General features: G+C 41.0%; 1 protein-coding gene across 1 annotated transcript; it reads right to left on the bottom strand.

The window, feature by feature from the left end:
- Positions 1-629: 629 nt before the first annotated feature.
- LOC109426258 (regulation of nuclear pre-mRNA domain-containing protein 1B) lies at positions 630-13,900 on the bottom strand. Its single transcript, XM_019701728.3, has 4 exons — positions 13,541-13,900; positions 12,838-13,463; positions 1,273-1,416; positions 630-1,208 (listed from the first exon to the last, which is right to left on the bottom strand). Exons 1-4 carry the CDS (start codon positions 13,689-13,691, stop codon positions 1,056-1,058), a joined length of 1,074 nt encoding a protein of 357 aa, XP_019557273.3. The 5' UTR covers positions 13,692-13,900; the 3' UTR covers positions 630-1,055.
- Between the last annotated feature and the right edge of the window lie 5,028 nt (positions 13,901-18,928).

Below are 18,928 nucleotides of genomic sequence, written 5' to 3' on the forward strand. Positions count from 1 at the left end.
CTTTTGATAGGAAAAAAAAATACATCTCTAATTTTTTGATATGTTATGTATAAAAGTCTCAGCTTTCAATTGATGCAAAAATTTTGAAAATCGGTGGTTGCCCTCATGGTGAAAATAATGTTTTGGTATAAAAATCCAAGATGGCGGCCAAAATCAATATGGCCGACCCAACTTTTTATTATTGTAAATAGTAGCTCTATCTTTCCTCTTTTCAACAACAATTCGTTTTGAGGTGATTTTTGGAAAAACTTTAGAGCTATAACGGTTTAAGTGAGCCACCATTTGATCAAAATCGAGGGGTCTGCAAAAATGGTTGTGGCTCAAACTAACGGGGGGTCCATCAATTTGAGTAACCAAATGCATTTTTCTTACTTTTCTAGTGAGGGCTTTCAGAAAATCGGTCCCATAAACATTTTTGAAGACAAGGTGTAAATAGTGGGCCGGTCTCAGCGAGAACTACCCAAAGCTATGTATCACGTGCACTTATGATTCAAATTTACAAATTTTGACCGTTTAAGTTAAGAAATGGTGTATGAACAGTTTTGCACGAAACTGCATTCAAGCAAGCCAGCCCCGACTAAAATGTATGTGGTTTTTGAATGTCATCAGTCCATATGAAAGTCTGAATATTCTAGTGATTACAACACACTTTAGGTTTATTGTGTCTACATAAAACTATCAAATAAGATTTCGTTCTTTTGATTCAAGCGAAGTACTTTTTTGCTATACAATATTAAACTTAGGGTGTGCTTTGCCTCAACAGCCATTGTATTGTGTTTTGTCAAAAAAAACGTCGTTTCCCTACACAATGTACAAGATTTTGTACACTTCACAGCAGATGATCATACGCAAGTCAATGTTAGAGGATGATTTCCAATTTAGAAATAGAGAAATCCCACGCAAAATGCCATTCGGCGAAAACTACATTTACAAACGCGACGACAAACTCAAACCCACCGACAAAATTCCGTGAACATTTCATAGGAACAGCTTCAGTTGTGAATGACGACAAAAAGAACTTACGTCATGAGGCGGACTTGCATTGGCAAGAATCCTTAGTGATGAATGTTAAATAGATCACCTGCTGATGGTAACGGAGCAAGCCCTCCCGTCACGTCCGGCAGTGCGGTCAGATCCGGCAAGTTGTTCATGTGGTTGCGAACTTCCTTTTGAACCTCTTTAATTTTCGAAAGTTTTGATTGGTACTCCTGAAACGAAATTAAGCATGAAATCGAACCATCATTACCTAACATCCTTCGCTCGGTTACAAACCTGTAATCGTTGTTCGGCTTGTGCTAGAAGTTCCTGTTGCTCTCGTTGGAAATCTTTCAACATAGTGGTTAGCTTTTTGCGATCGTCCATTTCCACAGCAAGACGAGCGTTATAGTCATTAAGGATCTTTATGGCATCGTTCACCTGAAATCAACGAAAAAATAATGAATGTTCACTAAAACATGGTCGAAATTAATAGGTTTAGAGTCCAGTCGAGCTGTGCGGCCGGAAATTTCTTCGGATTGCAAGACGAGCGGGGCCGGTACTCAGCCAACGGAGCCAATGGGCCTATCTGGGAGATACAGGTCAGGCCAGACGAAATCGGCTTAGGGCAAAAACCGTCCGAAAGGATTGTTTAAATCCTTTACGGGTTAGACGCGGGAACTGTTCCCAAAACCGTGTGTGTACTAGACGGCTGACCTAGTCAATGCTAGGTATGGATTTCAAACGATATCGCACATGTAGGTAAATTCCGTTCAGTGCGTTCAAAACAATAAGCTGGCTTACATCAATGTTCAATTTTTCACACAGCGAGATCCCTTTTCTCGGTCAACCAAGATATTTATTGAGATATTCGATGTCGGTCGACATCGTTTTTTTTTTTTTGAAAGGATGGCTATCGCTGTCGACAAAGAAATCATCGCATATTATCTCTGTGGGATTTCCTATATATACAGGACAGATATGCGATTCACGGCAGTAAAGAGCATTAGAATTTGGTTGATAGGGTTGTATTTGATAAAATGGCGACTCTTGCGTTGCATCTTGCTGCTGTTGCCTTCTGGTTACCACCCTTGTCACCACTGATGCGCGAGTAAAGATGTAAACCGAACTCGTAAATACACAGGATAGGAAAGGCACGAAAGTCGATTCTAATGGACACGGACATAGGCCATGGACAAAAACTCACTAGTCGACACTGTGGAGAACATCGAGCGGGCCCTGGATTGACTACATCAGGGAAAATCGAGAGATATCCGTGCATGACAAGGCGTGTATTCAACGTGCTCGTTTTACAGGGTGTCTGTCTACTCATTAGTAAAAATAAAACCTGAGTTTTCCAGGTTTTTTCAGGGAGGAATTTTTAAAGTTTATAATTAAACATCTAAGTTCTAATTTTATAAAATTGTTACTGAATTCTTTCAAGAACTTTTTTTCAAAACTCTTACGAAAATAAAACAAAAGTTGGTTAAGGAATATTTTAGGATTTTTAGCAGAGTCCTTTTGGGATAACTGCAAAGATTTGCTTTGACATTAACATCGAAAATTTCCTTTAAAAAGAAATTACATTCAAACACTCTAAAAACATACAGGATTCCAATAAATAATTCCACAGACTAAATGAATTACCATCAGGGTACCAGATTCCGCTCATCTAAGGCCAGTTTTGCAGAAAAACATCATCTGTGAAATGACTGCTAAGCCAATTTGTAATGTTTTTTGCCTTTTAAGTTAGTTTAATCTAAGTACAATCAGATACAAAACAAGAGTTATGTAGAACTTTTCATAAAAGTATGATTTTATTACAATTTGTGTGAGACCGCTCACGGACAAATGTATTCTATCTTTTAAAAAGACTTTTGCGGAAAAGTGAATTATTTTTGCAACTCTATGTTTTTACAATTATTTTTTCGTGTTCAGCGGGAGTGTATAATAGTGATTGAATGCGCTGTGTACTAAAATCGACAGTTTTTACAATTTTCACGTATTTTTTGCGTTAGCGGTTATTGGAACACATAAAATTTCATACAGTTTTTTTGGGTCCAATTGCCGCTCAAAAAATTCTACTGTTTTGTATTTAAAATGTATGTTATTTGGTAAATATTGCATAAAATGGCTTTGCTCTCATATAATTTATATTGTCCATGAAAATCAGCGACGAAAAGGGGGTATTTATGCGTGAAAACTTGATTTTTGCAACAGTGAGCGGCTATTGGGTCATGAGCGGCTACTGGTACACTGACGGTATAACCACAGACAAACAGACGTAACACTCTGACATTTCCCATCGTACACCGAATTACGGGCTATTTAAAGATTTAATAGTTGGTCAACTGCCCACCCGTGGCGCTCGCATCGTTTTTGTTCGAGTTTGACGTTTGCCCACTACTGCCACCTAGTTCAGGGTCGGCCAAACTCAGTCCTTTAAGTATTGGGCGAACAGGTTTTCGGGACTATGATTTGAATCGAAAAATGTTCGTAGTGTTACGTCTGTTTGTCTGTGGTATAACATAAAAATTATTGTGGATTTACCGGTTACTTGTATTCTACCGGTCGCTTCAATATGGCCTCCAAAGTAGTCGTTTTATAAAAAGAGTAACTTAAAAATGAGTTTAAACATTTTAATTGAATGCGCTATTCCTCGTTGGCACTAGCTACTCAATGACATTCATTTTTTTACAATTAAGTTGATTTTAGTATGAAAACGGCTACTTTGTAACGGCTACTTAAGTAACCGGTAGAATACAAGTAGCCGGTAAATCCACATTATGTATAATGAGAATTCAGGCCGACACTCGAAGTGACGAACTTTGAAATGCTTGTTGCGTAAATATACGAAAGATGGGTATAGGTAGTATACAGGGTGTTAGGTTCATGAGTGCAAAATTTTTAAAGGGTGATAGAGGACCATAAATCTCGGATACTTATTCAAAACGACGTATCAACATAGGATTTGCGTGTATTATACGTCGTTTTGAAAAAGTATCCGAGAAATGGTGAAAAAAATTGTTCTACGCATATGGTCAAATCTCAACCGTTACGTAGTTATTGAACTTCCCATGTTTTTTTATTCTTTTTGCCTTAACTGGCTATAACTTGAAAATGGTCAAACTTATCGCAGTTTTTTTTACCCTTATTCGAAAGATTATTGAATTTTCTGTCAAATGGAAAAAATAGCTAAAAATAGTGTTTTAATTTGTTTTTGTCAATTATCTTTGAAACATGCGTTATGAATTGAAATTCTTTCTTAGGCAAAGTTGTGGCCCCTGTTACACTCTACAAATCGTTCTTTGACACCAAACTTCTAGCTCTTATCGTTTTCTTGTAATTTTGATTTAAATGTCCGGCACAGTGCGCAAAAAAGTGCTTACCATGACGATTGCAAAATTATGATCTGAAATGCGACGTTAATATCGAAATTGCAAGAAAACGATAAGAGATAGAAGTTTGATGCCAAAGAACAAATTGTAGAGTGGAACAGGGGCCACAACTTTGCCTAAGAAAGAACAAATTAAAGCACACTACTTTTGAGCTATTTGCTCTAGAAAACTTAGTTATTTAACTAAACCAATCGATTCAAAGATGTCATTTGATAGAAAATTCAATAATCTTTCGAATGAGGGTCAAAAAACTGCGATAAGTTTGACCATTTTCAGGTTATAGCCAGTAAGGCCAATAAGAATCAAAAACATGCGAAGTTCAATAACTACGTAACGGTTGAGATTTGACCATATGCATAGAACAATTTTTTCACCATTTATGATCCTCTATCATCCTTTAAAAAGTTTGCACTCAGGAACCTAACACCCTGTATACGACAGATACCGTGGTAGATAATTTGTAATATTCAAATAGTTATTTAGTTATTTATGCAATGAGTTGCAAAAAGATGATTTTTTCAGCACAAGTTGTACATTTATCCAACGAGGCTTGCCGAGTTGGATAAATACATACTACGAGTGTTTTTCAGCACTGAGCAATGTTTTTTTTTCATAATGCAACCCATTTGAGTTGCATAATGTTCATAATGCAACCAAAATGAGTTACATTATGAACATTATGCAACTCTTTTTCATTATGCAACTCATTGCAGTTGCATTATGAACCGCTACGAAAAAGTTGGTCATTATGATACTGAAATGAGCAGTATAAAGCAGAAATTATGACACTGAATTGCATAAAAATATTTATCTGATCGAAAGAGCATTTACCTAATGATTGTTTCAAATATCGATCCAAGAGCACTGAGATGGTATCCCGCCGATTAATCTGTATCTTGCTCAAAAGATCAAAAGATGAGATCGATTGCAATGCCTGGGTGTAAATATATAGTAGGATGGATCAAAGTGTGCTGAAAAAAACTTTGTCGAAGATCGTAAACGACCTGTGATTTTGAAAAAAAAAGTTAAGGTAGTCAAGTAGTCAACTGAGAGATCTGATATTTGTCAGCTCTGTTTTGTCGTTGAACATAACATTGGAATGTTATTCTATATAAAGTGTTCTCAGGATTCAGGAACATATCAGCTAACGTCGACGGAAAGATCTTCTTTTTCTTCTTCTTCTTTCTGGCTCTACGGCCCCACTGGGACTTGGCCTGCCTCGCTTCAACTTAGTGTTCTTTGAGCATTTCCACAGTTATTAATTGAAGGGCTTCCTTTGCCTGCCATTGCATGAATTTGTACATTGTGTGGCAAGTACAATGATACACTATGCCCAGGGAGTCGAGAAAATTTTCCCGACCGGAACGGGAATCGAACCCGCCGTCTCCGTATTGGCGATCCATAGCCTTAACCACTAGGCTAACTGGAGACGACGGAAAGATCTTGAGTACATATTCGACAAGAAAGGCAGGAGAAAATAGCTGGAGAATAACAAACTCATGTATGGAAAACCGAATACGTACAACCTGAATGAGGTATTAAGGCAGCATCCATTTATTACGTAACGCTAAAATCGACATTTTTCAACCCCCCCTCCCCCTTCCGTAACGCTTTTTTATATGAAAAGCCTAAATTTTTTGTATGGGCCGTAACGCTCGATCGTACTCCCCCCCTCCCCCTAGAGCGTTACGTAATTTGTGGACGGCGCCTAAGAAGGACGGCTGTTCGAGTCCGTATGAAGTTGATCATCAATATTAACTTCTTTTTCTCGATCAGCCTAGATAGCTGTGTAGTGTCGGTAGCGATTGTCTCAATTGGCTAAGAATAACACTACGGACCGCCTGTTCCGGTGGTAAGAATCCACCAACAGGTGACCCCTAATTCATGGTGTGATGCGGCTTTATGCTTACCGTGCCTACCGTGGAGTACCAGGGCGCCCTCCACAGTATGTAGCCCTTACTGCGCTAACCGGAGCAATGGTGCAGTGGACCTTGTGTTTCTCCGAGACACTCAGCTGCCCTTCTTTAGTCTCACTTGAGGCTAAATAAGGGCGGGATTATGAAGATGTTGTTAATTAGTTTAAATTTTCACCTATATGGTTTCGCATTATGCGATTTACACAGTGTATTCTGTGTATCCTCGCCTTTGGCGTTTTCCAATCGATACCGATTTGGTTTTATTGTTGCTGTTCTTTGTTGTGCTGTTGTTGCGAAGAGTTTAATCTTACCTAGTTTGGGTAGTGGCTACGGTTAAGATAGCTCAGATCAATCTTCAGCATAAAATAACAGCAACGATCAATCTTTGCAGACTTATGCAAAATGGTACAGCCCAAGTGGCCTTGGTACAAGAACCTTACTTTCGTAAGGGAAATTTCTATCTAGGAAACCTTGTGAACCCGGTGTTTGCCACTTTCAGTAAACATGAAATGGCAAACTCGCGTGTCATGCCTCGAGCCTGTGTGCTTGTCAACAACGCAATAGTTGCTACACTCATCTCTGAACTAACCACCAGAGATGTATGTGCTATCACAATTGATGTATCTGTTGGAAACCTCAACAGGAAATACGTCTATTGTTCTGTGTATTTACCGCATGATGAACCATCCCCTACGGATGCTTTCAAACAAGTCATCGCATACTGCACTTCAAAAGGCCTTCCGCTAATTGCTGGCAGTGATGCTAATGCTCACCATATCATCTGGGGCAGCTCAGACATTAACTTGAGAGGCTCCAGTTTGATGGAGTACTTAAGTAGTACAGATCTTGCATTACTTAACATAGGCAACCGCCCAACCTTCATGGTATCTGCTAGAGAGGAAGTGTTAGATATAACGCTTTGCTCTAGCAGAATTAGTCACGAGCTGACCAACTGGCATGTGTCAGATGAAGAATCTTTATCTGACCATCGCTACATCTTTTTTGAACATTTAAATGTTACTTCGCAAACATTGCGTTTCAAGAATCCTCGGTCAACAAACTGGGATCTTTATACTGATTTGGTTGCAGCCAAATTTCATGGATATTCACCATCCATTGACACTCCAAGTGATTTAGATGATGCCGTTGATACTACAACGACCTTCATCATGGAAGCTTTTGAAGAAGCATGCCCTCTACGGTCTGTGAAGATCACAAGAGGAACCCCTTGGTGGAACTCTGATCTGGCGAAACTCAGGAAACAATGTAGAAAGAGTTGAAACAGACGACGTTCGGCTGGTTCGGAGGCTTTCAGATCGACTCGCATGGCCTACAGGAAAGCTCTCCGGTCTGCTGAACGATCCGGCTGGAAAAACCTTTGTACAAATGTTTCCAGCTTGAGTGAAGTCAGTCGGTTAAACAAAATCCTTGCGAAATCTAAGGATTTCCGGGTGAACGAACTTCGTTTGCCAAATGGCGATCTGACTTCCTCTGATGAGGAAGTTTTGGAATGCTTATTCAGCACACACTTCCCTGGATGTGTAGATATTACATCTTCGGATGATCCTGATGTCTTTTCTTGTAGTTATGATTCTTTAGCTTCGGCTCGGAGTATTGTAACTATAGAATCGATTGAGTGGGCTCTTAATAGCTTTGCTCCTTTCAAATCTCCTGGGGCAGATGGGATTTATCCTATTTTGCTTCAGAAGGGATTTGATTATTTCCAACATGTTTTGAAAAAACTACTTGTTTGCAGTTTTGCTACAGGGTATATTCCCAAATCCTGGAGAGATATTACTGTAAAGTTTATTCCGAAAGTGGGTCGTGCGTCGTATGAAGAAGCAAAGAGTTTCAGACCTATCAGTTTGACCTCTTTTCTTCTGAAATGCTTAGAACGCATTGTGGATCATCACATCCGTGATGTTCATCTGGCCAACGTGCCTCTTCATGTGAACCAACATGCCTACCAATCTGGTAAGTCCACTGTGACTCTTTTACACAAGGTTGTTTACGATATCGAGAAAGCATTCGCTCAAAAGCAATCTTGTTTGGGTGTTTTCTTAGATATCGAGGGTGCCTTTGACAACGTGCCTTTCGATGCCATATTGGAAGCCGCACGGAGTCATGGTATATCTCCAATGATTTCCAATTGGATTCACCAAATGCTCAAAAACCGATATCTCTTCTCGACATTGCGTCTAGCAGGGATTAGGAAATTGAGTGTTTGTGGATGCCCCCAAGGGGGAGTCTTATCACCGCTTTTGTGGAATCTCGTAGCAGATACGCTATTGAGGCAACTCAATAATAGCGGTTTTCCTACTTATGGTTTTGCCGACGACTACCTAACATTGTTAGTTGGTATGTGCATCAGCACCCTTTTCGACCTGATGCAAAACGCCCTTCAGGTAGTTGAGGGTTGGTGTCGCCAATATGGCCTTTCGGTTAATCCGAGTAAAACATCTATTGTTCTTTTCACGGAAAGGCGAAACCGTAATGGCGTTCGACCTTTGCGTCTCTTTGATTCTGAATTCGATGTGACTGAACAGGTAAAGTACGTTGGAGTCATTCTTGATTCCAAGCTTTCCTGGACACCTCACATTGAGTTCAGAATCAAGAAAGCTTGTATGGCCTTTGGGCAATGCCGGCGTACTTTTGGTACAACTTGGGGTCTAAAACCCAAGTATATCAAATGGATCTTCACAACTGTGGTTCGGCCAATATTGGCTTATGGATGTCTTGTATGGTGGCAAAAGGGTGAAGTGAGAACGGTCCAATCAAAATTAGGCCATCTCCAAAGGATGTGCTTAATGGCGATGTCTGGGGCGTTCTCTTCAACTCCTACGGCAGCGCTCGAAGTTCTCTTTGACGTTGCCCCACTACACATTCATCTCAAACAAGAAGCCCTTTCTTGCACTTACCGGTTACGGGTACTCGGTCTACTAGAGGAAACGTTGTTTCCACTTTTAGTGAATTGGGACAAAATTGTCCTTGCTCCAAGTGATCTTACAATTGCTTGTAATTTTCCATATAGGACATTTTCCACGAAATTCCCTTCCGGGAAGAGTGGACATCTGGTTATCTGGAAAGAAGTATTTCAGACGGCATCGTATGTTACACTGATGGCTCCCTTCTCGAAGGTCGAGCAGGTGCTGGTGTTTATTCTCGTGAGCTAAGGCTGTATCAGTCTTATTCACTTGGTAGACACTGCACCGTTTTTCAGGCCGAAATCTTTGCTCTTATGTGTGGAGTGCAATCAGCACTTCAGCAGCACGTAATGGGCAAAGTAATATACTTCTGTTCAGATAGCCAGGCTGCTATTAAAGCACTTGCTTCGGCCAACTCCAGGTCGAAGATAGTTATCGCTTGTCGAACTCAAATCGAGGAGCTGAATTCAGCAAACGCTGTTCACCTTGTATGGGTACCTGGCCATTCTTCCATCGCTGGAAATGAATTGGCTGATGAGTTAGCTCGCACTGGAGCATCACATGACTTCATTGGCCCTGAGCCAGCTATTCCGGTATCCAAGTGTTGGGTAATGCTTCAGATTGACATCTGGGCTGCCACTCAGCACAAACAATACTGGAATAGTTTGGAATCATGTCGTCAAACCAAATTGTATAGTGCTGAGCCATCTCTACGGGTGGCGAAGTATCTAACTAATCTGTCTAAGCAGAATTGCAGCATGCTGGTCAAAGCATTGACTGGCCACTGCCGACTCAGCTATCACATGGCGAATATTCAGCAAGCTGATTCATTTGCCTGTGATAGCTGTGAAACCGATTATGGAACTTCGTATCATTTGATATGTAACTGTCCAGTTTCCGCGCAACTGCGTTTCCGAGTATTCGGTAAACACTTATTAAGTGAAACTGACTTCAGAAACCTGAATCTTCAGGATATTCTGTTGTTCTTAACCCGCTGTGGTAAAGAGCTATAGGCTCTCTTTCGCTTTATGCGTTATTACAGTGCCCTTTTCAGGGCGCTGTTTGAACCCATTGTGGTACGCTTGTGCGTTAGTACCCTCTTCCAGGGTATTTTTCCTATTTCCCTACCTGTCCCTATCCCCATCCAAATCCTTTTTCCTTCCTTTTCCCTCAGGTAGATGATGAAATAGGCTGTTATTTTGGCGATGGCACAAATGTCCCAAATGGAGGATAACGTGCCTCTGGAGCCGGCCTTCTGATACCTGATAGCATCCATTTATTACGTAACGCTAAAATCGACATTTTTCAACCCCCCCTCCCCCTTCCGTAACGCTTTTTTATATGAAAAGCCTAAATTTTTTGTATGGGCCGTAACGCTCGATCGTACTCCCCCCCTCCCCCTAGAGCGTTACGTAATTTGTGGACGGCGCCTAAGAAGCCGTGCATAAGAGGTAAAATACCTAAAATAATAACTTGTGTGTATTATGTGCATAACATGTGAATAATGACATCGATTTTTCCATGCAAATAGAGATTTTTTTTCATAACTGAATAATACCTCAAGCAGTCCTCAACACAAAGCCAATAACTCGTTGAGGTATTTTATCAATACCTACAAAATACCAAAGTAAGTTATTTTCAGTTCCAGGATAACCGACCAATACCTATATGATTGGTATGATACCTGACTTTGGTATGCTGCAGTTATATGTCAGTTATTCGTTCCTGCTCGGGTATCACCACTAGGTGGATTTATCTGTTTTTTTTTTTCTTGAGATGCGGTGTTTTTTACTGGCTTTCTTAAGTTTTCCCAAATTATCTCTTGGAATCCCAAAAGATGCGTCCAAAATATCGACACAATTTATAGTTTGATCAAATTCATGATGCTTTCTGGACGCATTTTTGAAAAAAAAAAAAATGTGAAAACTGATCAGACTTTCTTAAACATAGCTATGAACATCAGTGTGCAGTTTGATGAAAAACTTTTGTTAAAAACTATACTCAAGCCGTAATTTATGAAATTGCAAAAAAACCTTGTACACAACTCGGTGCTGAACTCGATTTTTACAGCACTCGTCGTAACATCTCGGCAAGCCTCGTTAGATAAATATACCTATCATTCGTGCTGTAAAAATCTTCATTCTGCACCATGTTGCGTAAACTACTATTACCCAATCGTCAGTGTACAATACATTTTTAATAAAATGGCCATGTAATAAGAATTAGCTGACCTAAAATAAGGTTTAGGGAATAGAAATAACAACGTAGTGGGTATCTACCAAGTCTCTTGATATTTCCTGGACCAATGAAATGCATTTGTAACACTTTTCAAATATTTGTATGATTATACAGCGCAACATTGTTTTGTCTCAAAAGCAAACTTATGTGTCTCTGACAGATTTAGGGCCGCTGAATCCAAATGTGGGCTCAGATTTGCTCCAGTAGGTCAGAATTTTGAGCTATACCCCAATTTACATGGCAAAATTTGCGATTTTTTGTTATTTTGACTGCCAGCCATTAAGCATGGAAATATTTTTTTAAGCAATCAAAAGGAATATTGGTCAATTAACATATAAATTAACGACTCATGCAAAAAAATTTGTTCTACCAAATCGAATTTGATAGTTTTAACCTTCCGTAACTCGCGCGGTTGCCCACCACCGTCAGCACCACGCAAATGCTGAACACGAAAAGCGAGATTTTTTCAATGTGTTGTACAAAATACAACAGCGCGATCGCTCGAGGGTTAAACGATTTTTGTTAGGTACGATATTTCCCATACAAGTTAACCTTCAAAAGTTGCATACAAGTTTACTTACTAACATAAAATGCTTAAATCTATCAAATTTGATAAGGTAAAACAAAATATTTTGCATGAATCGTTAATTAAGAGGTTAATTGACCAATTTACCTTTTGATTGCTTTAAAAAATTTGTCCATGCTTAATAGCTGGCAGTCAAAAAAGCCCAAAATCGCATATTTTGCCCTATAAATTGAGGTATAGCTCGAAATTGTGGCATACTGGAGCAAATCTGAGCTCGGAATTGGATTCAGCGGTTCAAAATCTGTCAGAGACACATAAGTTTGCTGAACGCCCCCGTAATCCCCTCAAATTATCATTGGTTATTGTTGGTATGCTTTATCGTTGACAAGAATAGTCAATAATTCACGGCGTGTGTATGGGAAAAGTTTAAAACAAAAAAATGAGCATCGTCAAATTTTTCGCTATTCAAAAATAGAGGCTTTCAGCTTTCATTTGCAGGGTCCCTCAAAAAAATCCACCGAGGGATCCCGAACAACTTTTTCAGAATACTGTTTTTCCTCATACAAAATGCATGGTTCCAAATTAATCCCTATTTCTACTTAACAAACATACCCAATTTTTGTATGAAAAAGTTCCCCCGATGGAATATTTCGATGTTGGGCTTGAATGAAAGCTGGTAGCGTCAACTTTCACGTAGCGTAAAAATTAGCGATGCCCATTTTTTTGTAATAAATTTGTTCTACCAGACACACCGTGAATTATTAGCAAGGCCATTAATACCAAGTTATTATTAATTGATAAAAATCGTCGCGGAGATTTTCAACACATCTGTCTTTTTCAAATGCTTTATGTATACCAACCTTCAAAGCCAATCGATTAGCTGCTTCCTTGTCCTCCAACTTAGCCAGAGCCGACAGTTCGGAAACTTCCGGTGGCAGATTGGCAATCCGTTCCCGAACCACGGCGTCGCTTGAAGCAGAATTCTCCAGATCCTGCAGTACTTTAATCAGCTCATCCGGTTCAGGTGGATCACCTTCCGGCTGGTGAGGACTGAGCGTTACGTGAGTTTCGACTGTGCCGTTCACCTCGATGGTCTCACTTTTGGCTTTCTTCTCCGCGCTGTGACTTTTCTCCGACGTTTTAGCTTTCTTGTGAGCTCCGTGACTAGATTCATGATGTCCATCTTCGGCTTTCCGTTTCTTTTCCTCAACCACTTTAGGAGCAGCAGGACTTTTCTCTCTCTGGTTCAGAGCGCCGGAGAACTCCTTGATTTTCGGTTCGTCATAAACACCACGTTCGCCCCAGATGTTCAAAATTCGGTTCAGATTGTGAATGGTCTTTTCCTCCGGACCCGAAGCAGCAATTACCTTAAATGCCTTCAATAAAACGTTTTCAAATTCCTTTCCAAACTCGGGACCTTTCTTCTTGCTGTTTTGAATCACGTCGTTGGCCAGATACATAAAGGTGAGTTTTTTAGATGTCGGCGCTGCATTAAAAAAAAAAAAAAAAACAGTGTTAGGAAGCGGAGGTTAAACCATAAATCACGGCAATTGGCAAACAAACCTTTCTGCAACTCTTTGATCCAGGTTTTAACGATAATCGAGTGGTGCTTCCGATGGTGGATCAACCAAAGCGACAGAGTTTGAATGCTCTGCTGACTGGGATTCAGCTCTATCAGTTTTTTCACCAGGCCCGACTCCGTGAAGGATGACATGATGGCAGGACGAATCACTTGAAATGCGAGCAATCCCGTAGCTATCAGTTATTGAAATCAACAATGTATGATAAACAAAAACTAATATTTCTCAATCAACTGCACAAAATCACAAAAATTGTTAAAACTTTTCGTGAAAACTGGAAAACTGATGGTCGGATTGTGATGACAGCGTAACCACAACATTTCAAACCCGATGTTTTTGAACGGATGAAAACGTCAAAACAAATCGATGATAGAGCTGTGCGCTTTTCGACGCGATGCGACGCACTGAAGCGACGCTACTATTATTAAGGTGAAATGAGATTGTTTATTCATTATCCGATGCCGGTGAGAATATTAATTCTGGAGCTCGATTTAAATAGGTCGTATGTGCTTTTGTCGATATAAAATTCGATCAGTCTATTTTAGTCATTGTAGCAATATGGCAGATATTTTACAAACTTTTAATGATGGAACAGAAAGCCTGTTTTATGAGGATTCTGCTGTATGTATCAACTCTGCTCAATTTCAACGGTTTTTGCTATAATAAGCTAAAGACACTATATGCAAAGACACGAAATGTTCCAATTGGAATTCCAAATTTTCTGTCAATGTCATTCCAATCGAGCAGGAGACCTGTCAAACGTGCTTTAAAGCATTGCTCGTCGGCATCATCGTCATGATTGGATGATCATCATCGACAACAACAATCACAACCCGGGAGCTTCTTGACAGCTGCCGAACAACGTCAGCGTACCTTAAAGACACTATATGCAAAGACGCGAAATGTTCCAATTGGAATTCTAAATTTGCTGTCAATGTCGTTCCAATCGAGCAGGAGACCTGTCAAACGCGCTTTAAAAGCATTGCTCGACAGCATCATCGTCATGACGCGACAATCATCATCAACAGCAACAATCATCATATTTCGTATCTTTAGCATACAGTGTCTTTAGCGTACCTAAAAATATTGGTCCGGGTTAAAGACACTATATGCAAAGACACGAAATGTTCCAATTGGAATTCCAAATTTGCTGTCAATGTCATTCCAATCGAGCAGGAGACCTGTCAAACGCGCTTTAAAAGCATTGCTCGACAGCATCATCGTCATGACGCGACAATCATCATCAATAGCAACAATCATCAGATTTCGTGTCTTTAGCATACAGTGTCTTTAGTCCGGGTGGTACTGTCAGATTCAAAGCGGCAAGCGCTACTTTTGAAAAGGACGAAAACCGACAATAACAAACCGAACAAAAAATATTAAAACATCAAACAGAAGCATTTAATTATTGTTTCCGTTTTTTTGTGGTAGATAAATGCAAATTAAGTCCGGCATAATGAATTTGTTTACTAGAAGCGAAAATTAACACAAGTAAAGGCAAAGTAATCGACTTTCATAAAATTAATAAGAAACTCATGTTTTTTTCTAGTGCGGTTATTAAGCACCAGCAAATAATAAATTAGGTTACTTATGCTAACATTTTACAGCTACATATCTGGTGGCCAAGTCAAAATGGAAGTTAAAAACAATCATTTGCAGATGTTTTTTTCGAGTTTGATCTTCGGTTTGGTCTAGCATGCGCAGCGCAGTCACCAATTAATATGGAAGATTGTTTAAACATGTGCTTTTATTACATATCTTACAACAAAAATAAAAATCAAAATAATTTCAATTTAATAAACATTAGTGTTTGCACTTCTGTTGAATATTGTGTATTCAGTTCAAAGTTGGATTATCCCGACTGTTTGTGGAACTGTTCAGAACAGTCGTCGAATATCGAGGGGATTCTCGATGTATTCTACAGAAACCAATTAATCAGCAATTTTGTTCAAGCACATCATTATTTCAAACGTATAGGTCTTCAGAATAACAAACATTGGCAATTATCCTAAAAATAATATAAATTGCATTTATTAAACCACTTTAAAACATTTCAAACGTTTATTGCGAAAAAAAATATGTTCATATATTTGTTGAGTGATAAACATTGCATCTGAACACCACCCGACTTCCGCGCGAAAAAGCTGGCGGCTTGGCTGCCGGCAACAGCTGATCAGGACGACCGGTTAGCTGTCCTTGTTTCACCAATTGAATGTTTTTGAAAACGCGTTTGCGCACGAAATTTTTCTCGCTCATTTCTGCTGTCAAAACCGTCACCGACTGTTTCACCGACCGTTTGAAACGCCGACTGTTTCGAACGGTCGTGAACAGTTTGGAACTGGACGGTCAATACGTCCTTTTGATACGAAACGCTAGCCTCTTGTTGGCTTCCACTCACCACGAAACAAAGAGATTTTTTCGTATGGACAAAAATTGTTGCGTCAGTGAAGGATAGACCCGTTGTTTACGAACAGTAGCGACATCTGCGATTTGCAAGTAGGTACGCGAAACTGGGCTCATCTGTCAAGTTACGGGCTCGGTTACGGGGGGGTTGAACAATCATCACACTTCGTATCTTCACAGAGAACAGACATCCAAGTCCAGTTCCGAAACTGTGTAAGGAATTTAACGGCCATTTGAAATCGGCAACACATGTGGCAATAGCGTGGCGCTGCAATCGGTTAATTTCCTATACTAATTTAATTCACCACTTGAAATGTTTCAATTCACCACTGACTGTGGCAATATGGTGTTTGGTGGCGTTAGTGTTGGTATCGTGTATTGGTTTGCAACCTTACTCAAGTAAAGATTCAAATCCTTACACAACTTTCCGAATGAAATTTGTTCTAGCCTGGATGTCTGTTCTCTGTGGTATCTTTGCTTATAGTATCTTTATACAGTGACGATTCGTTCGTTGAGAGCTCGTTAGATGGGCTATCTCGATGGTTGAATGTTCACTGGTTGGGGCAAAACCCAACTAAAAAGCACTGTCAATGTCAAAATCGATGTCAAAACGAGTTTGACGTCTGACCGCCGCCGCATCACAGCTCCTGTATACAGAACGTTTGTGCAAGTATGTGAGTGTTCCGTGACGTATTTCTCGTCACTTGCGTGTGTCTAGAGCATTTTGATCAGTTGTCAGTTGCCCTAACGAACGAACACGATTCGCTAATCGGGGCGCAGTCGTGAGCCAACCAGCGAATCCGGACTGTAATAAGCGAATCCAACTGATCGATTTTTTAATCGACAAAAGCACATACGACCTATTCAAATCGAGCTCCAGAATTTATAAAGCCTGGAACACAGCGCGTCAGCGCGTTCTGTCGAGGATTGCGTTTTTTGACAGTTTTCCCATGGGAAATGTATCAAACTACTGTCACGCACACGCAAACGTATGCATTGTGTGGGAAACTTAAGGCAATCCATGAGACAGATGCGATCAGCTGATTTTTTCGATGTTGATGAACCTGGGCTTGTTGGGGGAATATCTGTAATTAAAATGAAAACCGTGTTTTAAGTACTGTTCCTTTGAATTCCATTAAAGAAATTGGATCCTTTGACAGATACGTATTTCGACTTCAACCACCGGCGAACCGATGTGACAGTGGTGTTTCAAAAGTGTCCCCCTAAATTTAACGGTCGACCAGACCAGCAAAGCGAGCGAACGCTTCTGTCAAATCAGCACTGGCGCGAACCTTTTCCTATATGAATACACGGGGGTCAAGCTAACGAAACAACGCGAACCATTATAGAGGAGACGGTAGTGTTCGGCTATGTTTCATCTTGGCGTCGGGGACAACAAATTTGAATTTATTTGTCCTAGCTGTCACGTCGGTTCGTCGGTGCTTCAACTAAGTATAAGCAAAGATAAATACTAAGATCAAACAGTAGGAATAAAATCGATTTAATTTTGGGGTATTTTCATTTTTAAAGATACGGGGTCTTTTCATCCGCGAACCCCTTGTTTTGGCATCAAGTGGGTTTACTTACGCGCACCCCTCGGTATGTTTTGTTTTGAAATGTTTATAGAGTACTGCAAGCCAACACGACACCTTGGGGCGATGCCTACAGGGTAGTCATGGCCAAAACGAAAGGGGCGTCTGCGCCCCCGGAACGTTCACCCGTGATGCTACAGAGGATCGTGGAAACGCTGTTTCCACGCCACGATACAAGACCATGGGCTGCCATCCCCCCTGGCCGAATAGACCAGGGGGAGGTAGCCCCAGTGACGAACGATGAGCTCATCGTAATTGCGAAGTCGCTCAAGTTGAACAAGGCTCCGGGTCCGGACGGTATCCCAACGGTAGCCATCAAGTCGGCCATCGAGGCATGCCCTGATATGTTCAGAATGGCTATGCAGATGTGCCTGGATAGAGGCGAATTTCCGGAGAGGTGGAAAAGGCAAAGATTGGTTCTGTTGCCAAAGCACGGGAAGCCACCCGGCGACCCGTCGGCATACAGACCTATCTGCCTACTAGACACCTCCGGGAAACTGTTGGAACGAATCATCCTGTCGAGGCTACTGGTCTACACCGAGAAACCAGATGACTCTGGGCTCTCGGATAACCAGTTTGGCTTCCGTAAGGGTCGATCGACGGTGGACGCTATTAAGGCCGTAACTAAAGCGGCCGAGATAGCGTTCCAGAATAACCGTAGAGGAATTCGTTACTGCGCGGTAGTCACGTTGGATGTGAAGAATGCTTTCAATAGCGTCAGTTGGGCGGCTATTGAATGTGCCATTCAACACCTAGGTGTCCCGAATAGTTTACGCCGGATACTGGAGAGTTATTTCCAGAATAGGGTGCTACTCTATGACACAGATGAGGGCGAAAAGAGGTACAACATCACCGCGGGAGTACCACAAGGGTCAATCCTGGGCCCGGTACTATGGAACGCGGCGTACGATGGTGTATTGAGGCTCACACTTCCACCGGGCGTAAAGCTGGTCGGCTTCGCGGATGACATTACCCTCACGGTATGCGGCGAGTCGATAGAGGAAGTGGAACTGACAGCGGAGCATGCAATCGGCGTAATAGAGGACTGGATGAGGTCACGTCAGCTGGCACTCGCACACCACAAGACGGAAGTGGTGTTGGTGAACAACCGTCAGTCGGAACAACAGGCGGTGGTCACCACAGGCGGGTGTGAGATCAACTCCAAGCGCTCATTGAGGCAACTCGGAGTCATGATCGATGATAAGCTGAACTTTAGTAGTCATGTGGAATATGCTTGCAAGAGGGCGAGCATGGCGATTGCGGCATTATCGAAGATAATGTCAAATAGCTCGGCAATTGTCTCGAGTAAGCGTAGACTTCTCGCGACAGTAGCGGTCTCCATACTACGGTATGGTGCCGCTGCATGGTCGAGCGCG

The sequence above is a fragment of the Aedes albopictus genome, chromosome 2, assembly GCF_035046485.1.
Source record: "Aedes albopictus strain Foshan chromosome 2, AalbF5, whole genome shotgun sequence".
NCBI classification, from domain to species: Eukaryota; Metazoa; Arthropoda; class Insecta; order Diptera; family Culicidae; genus Aedes; species Aedes albopictus.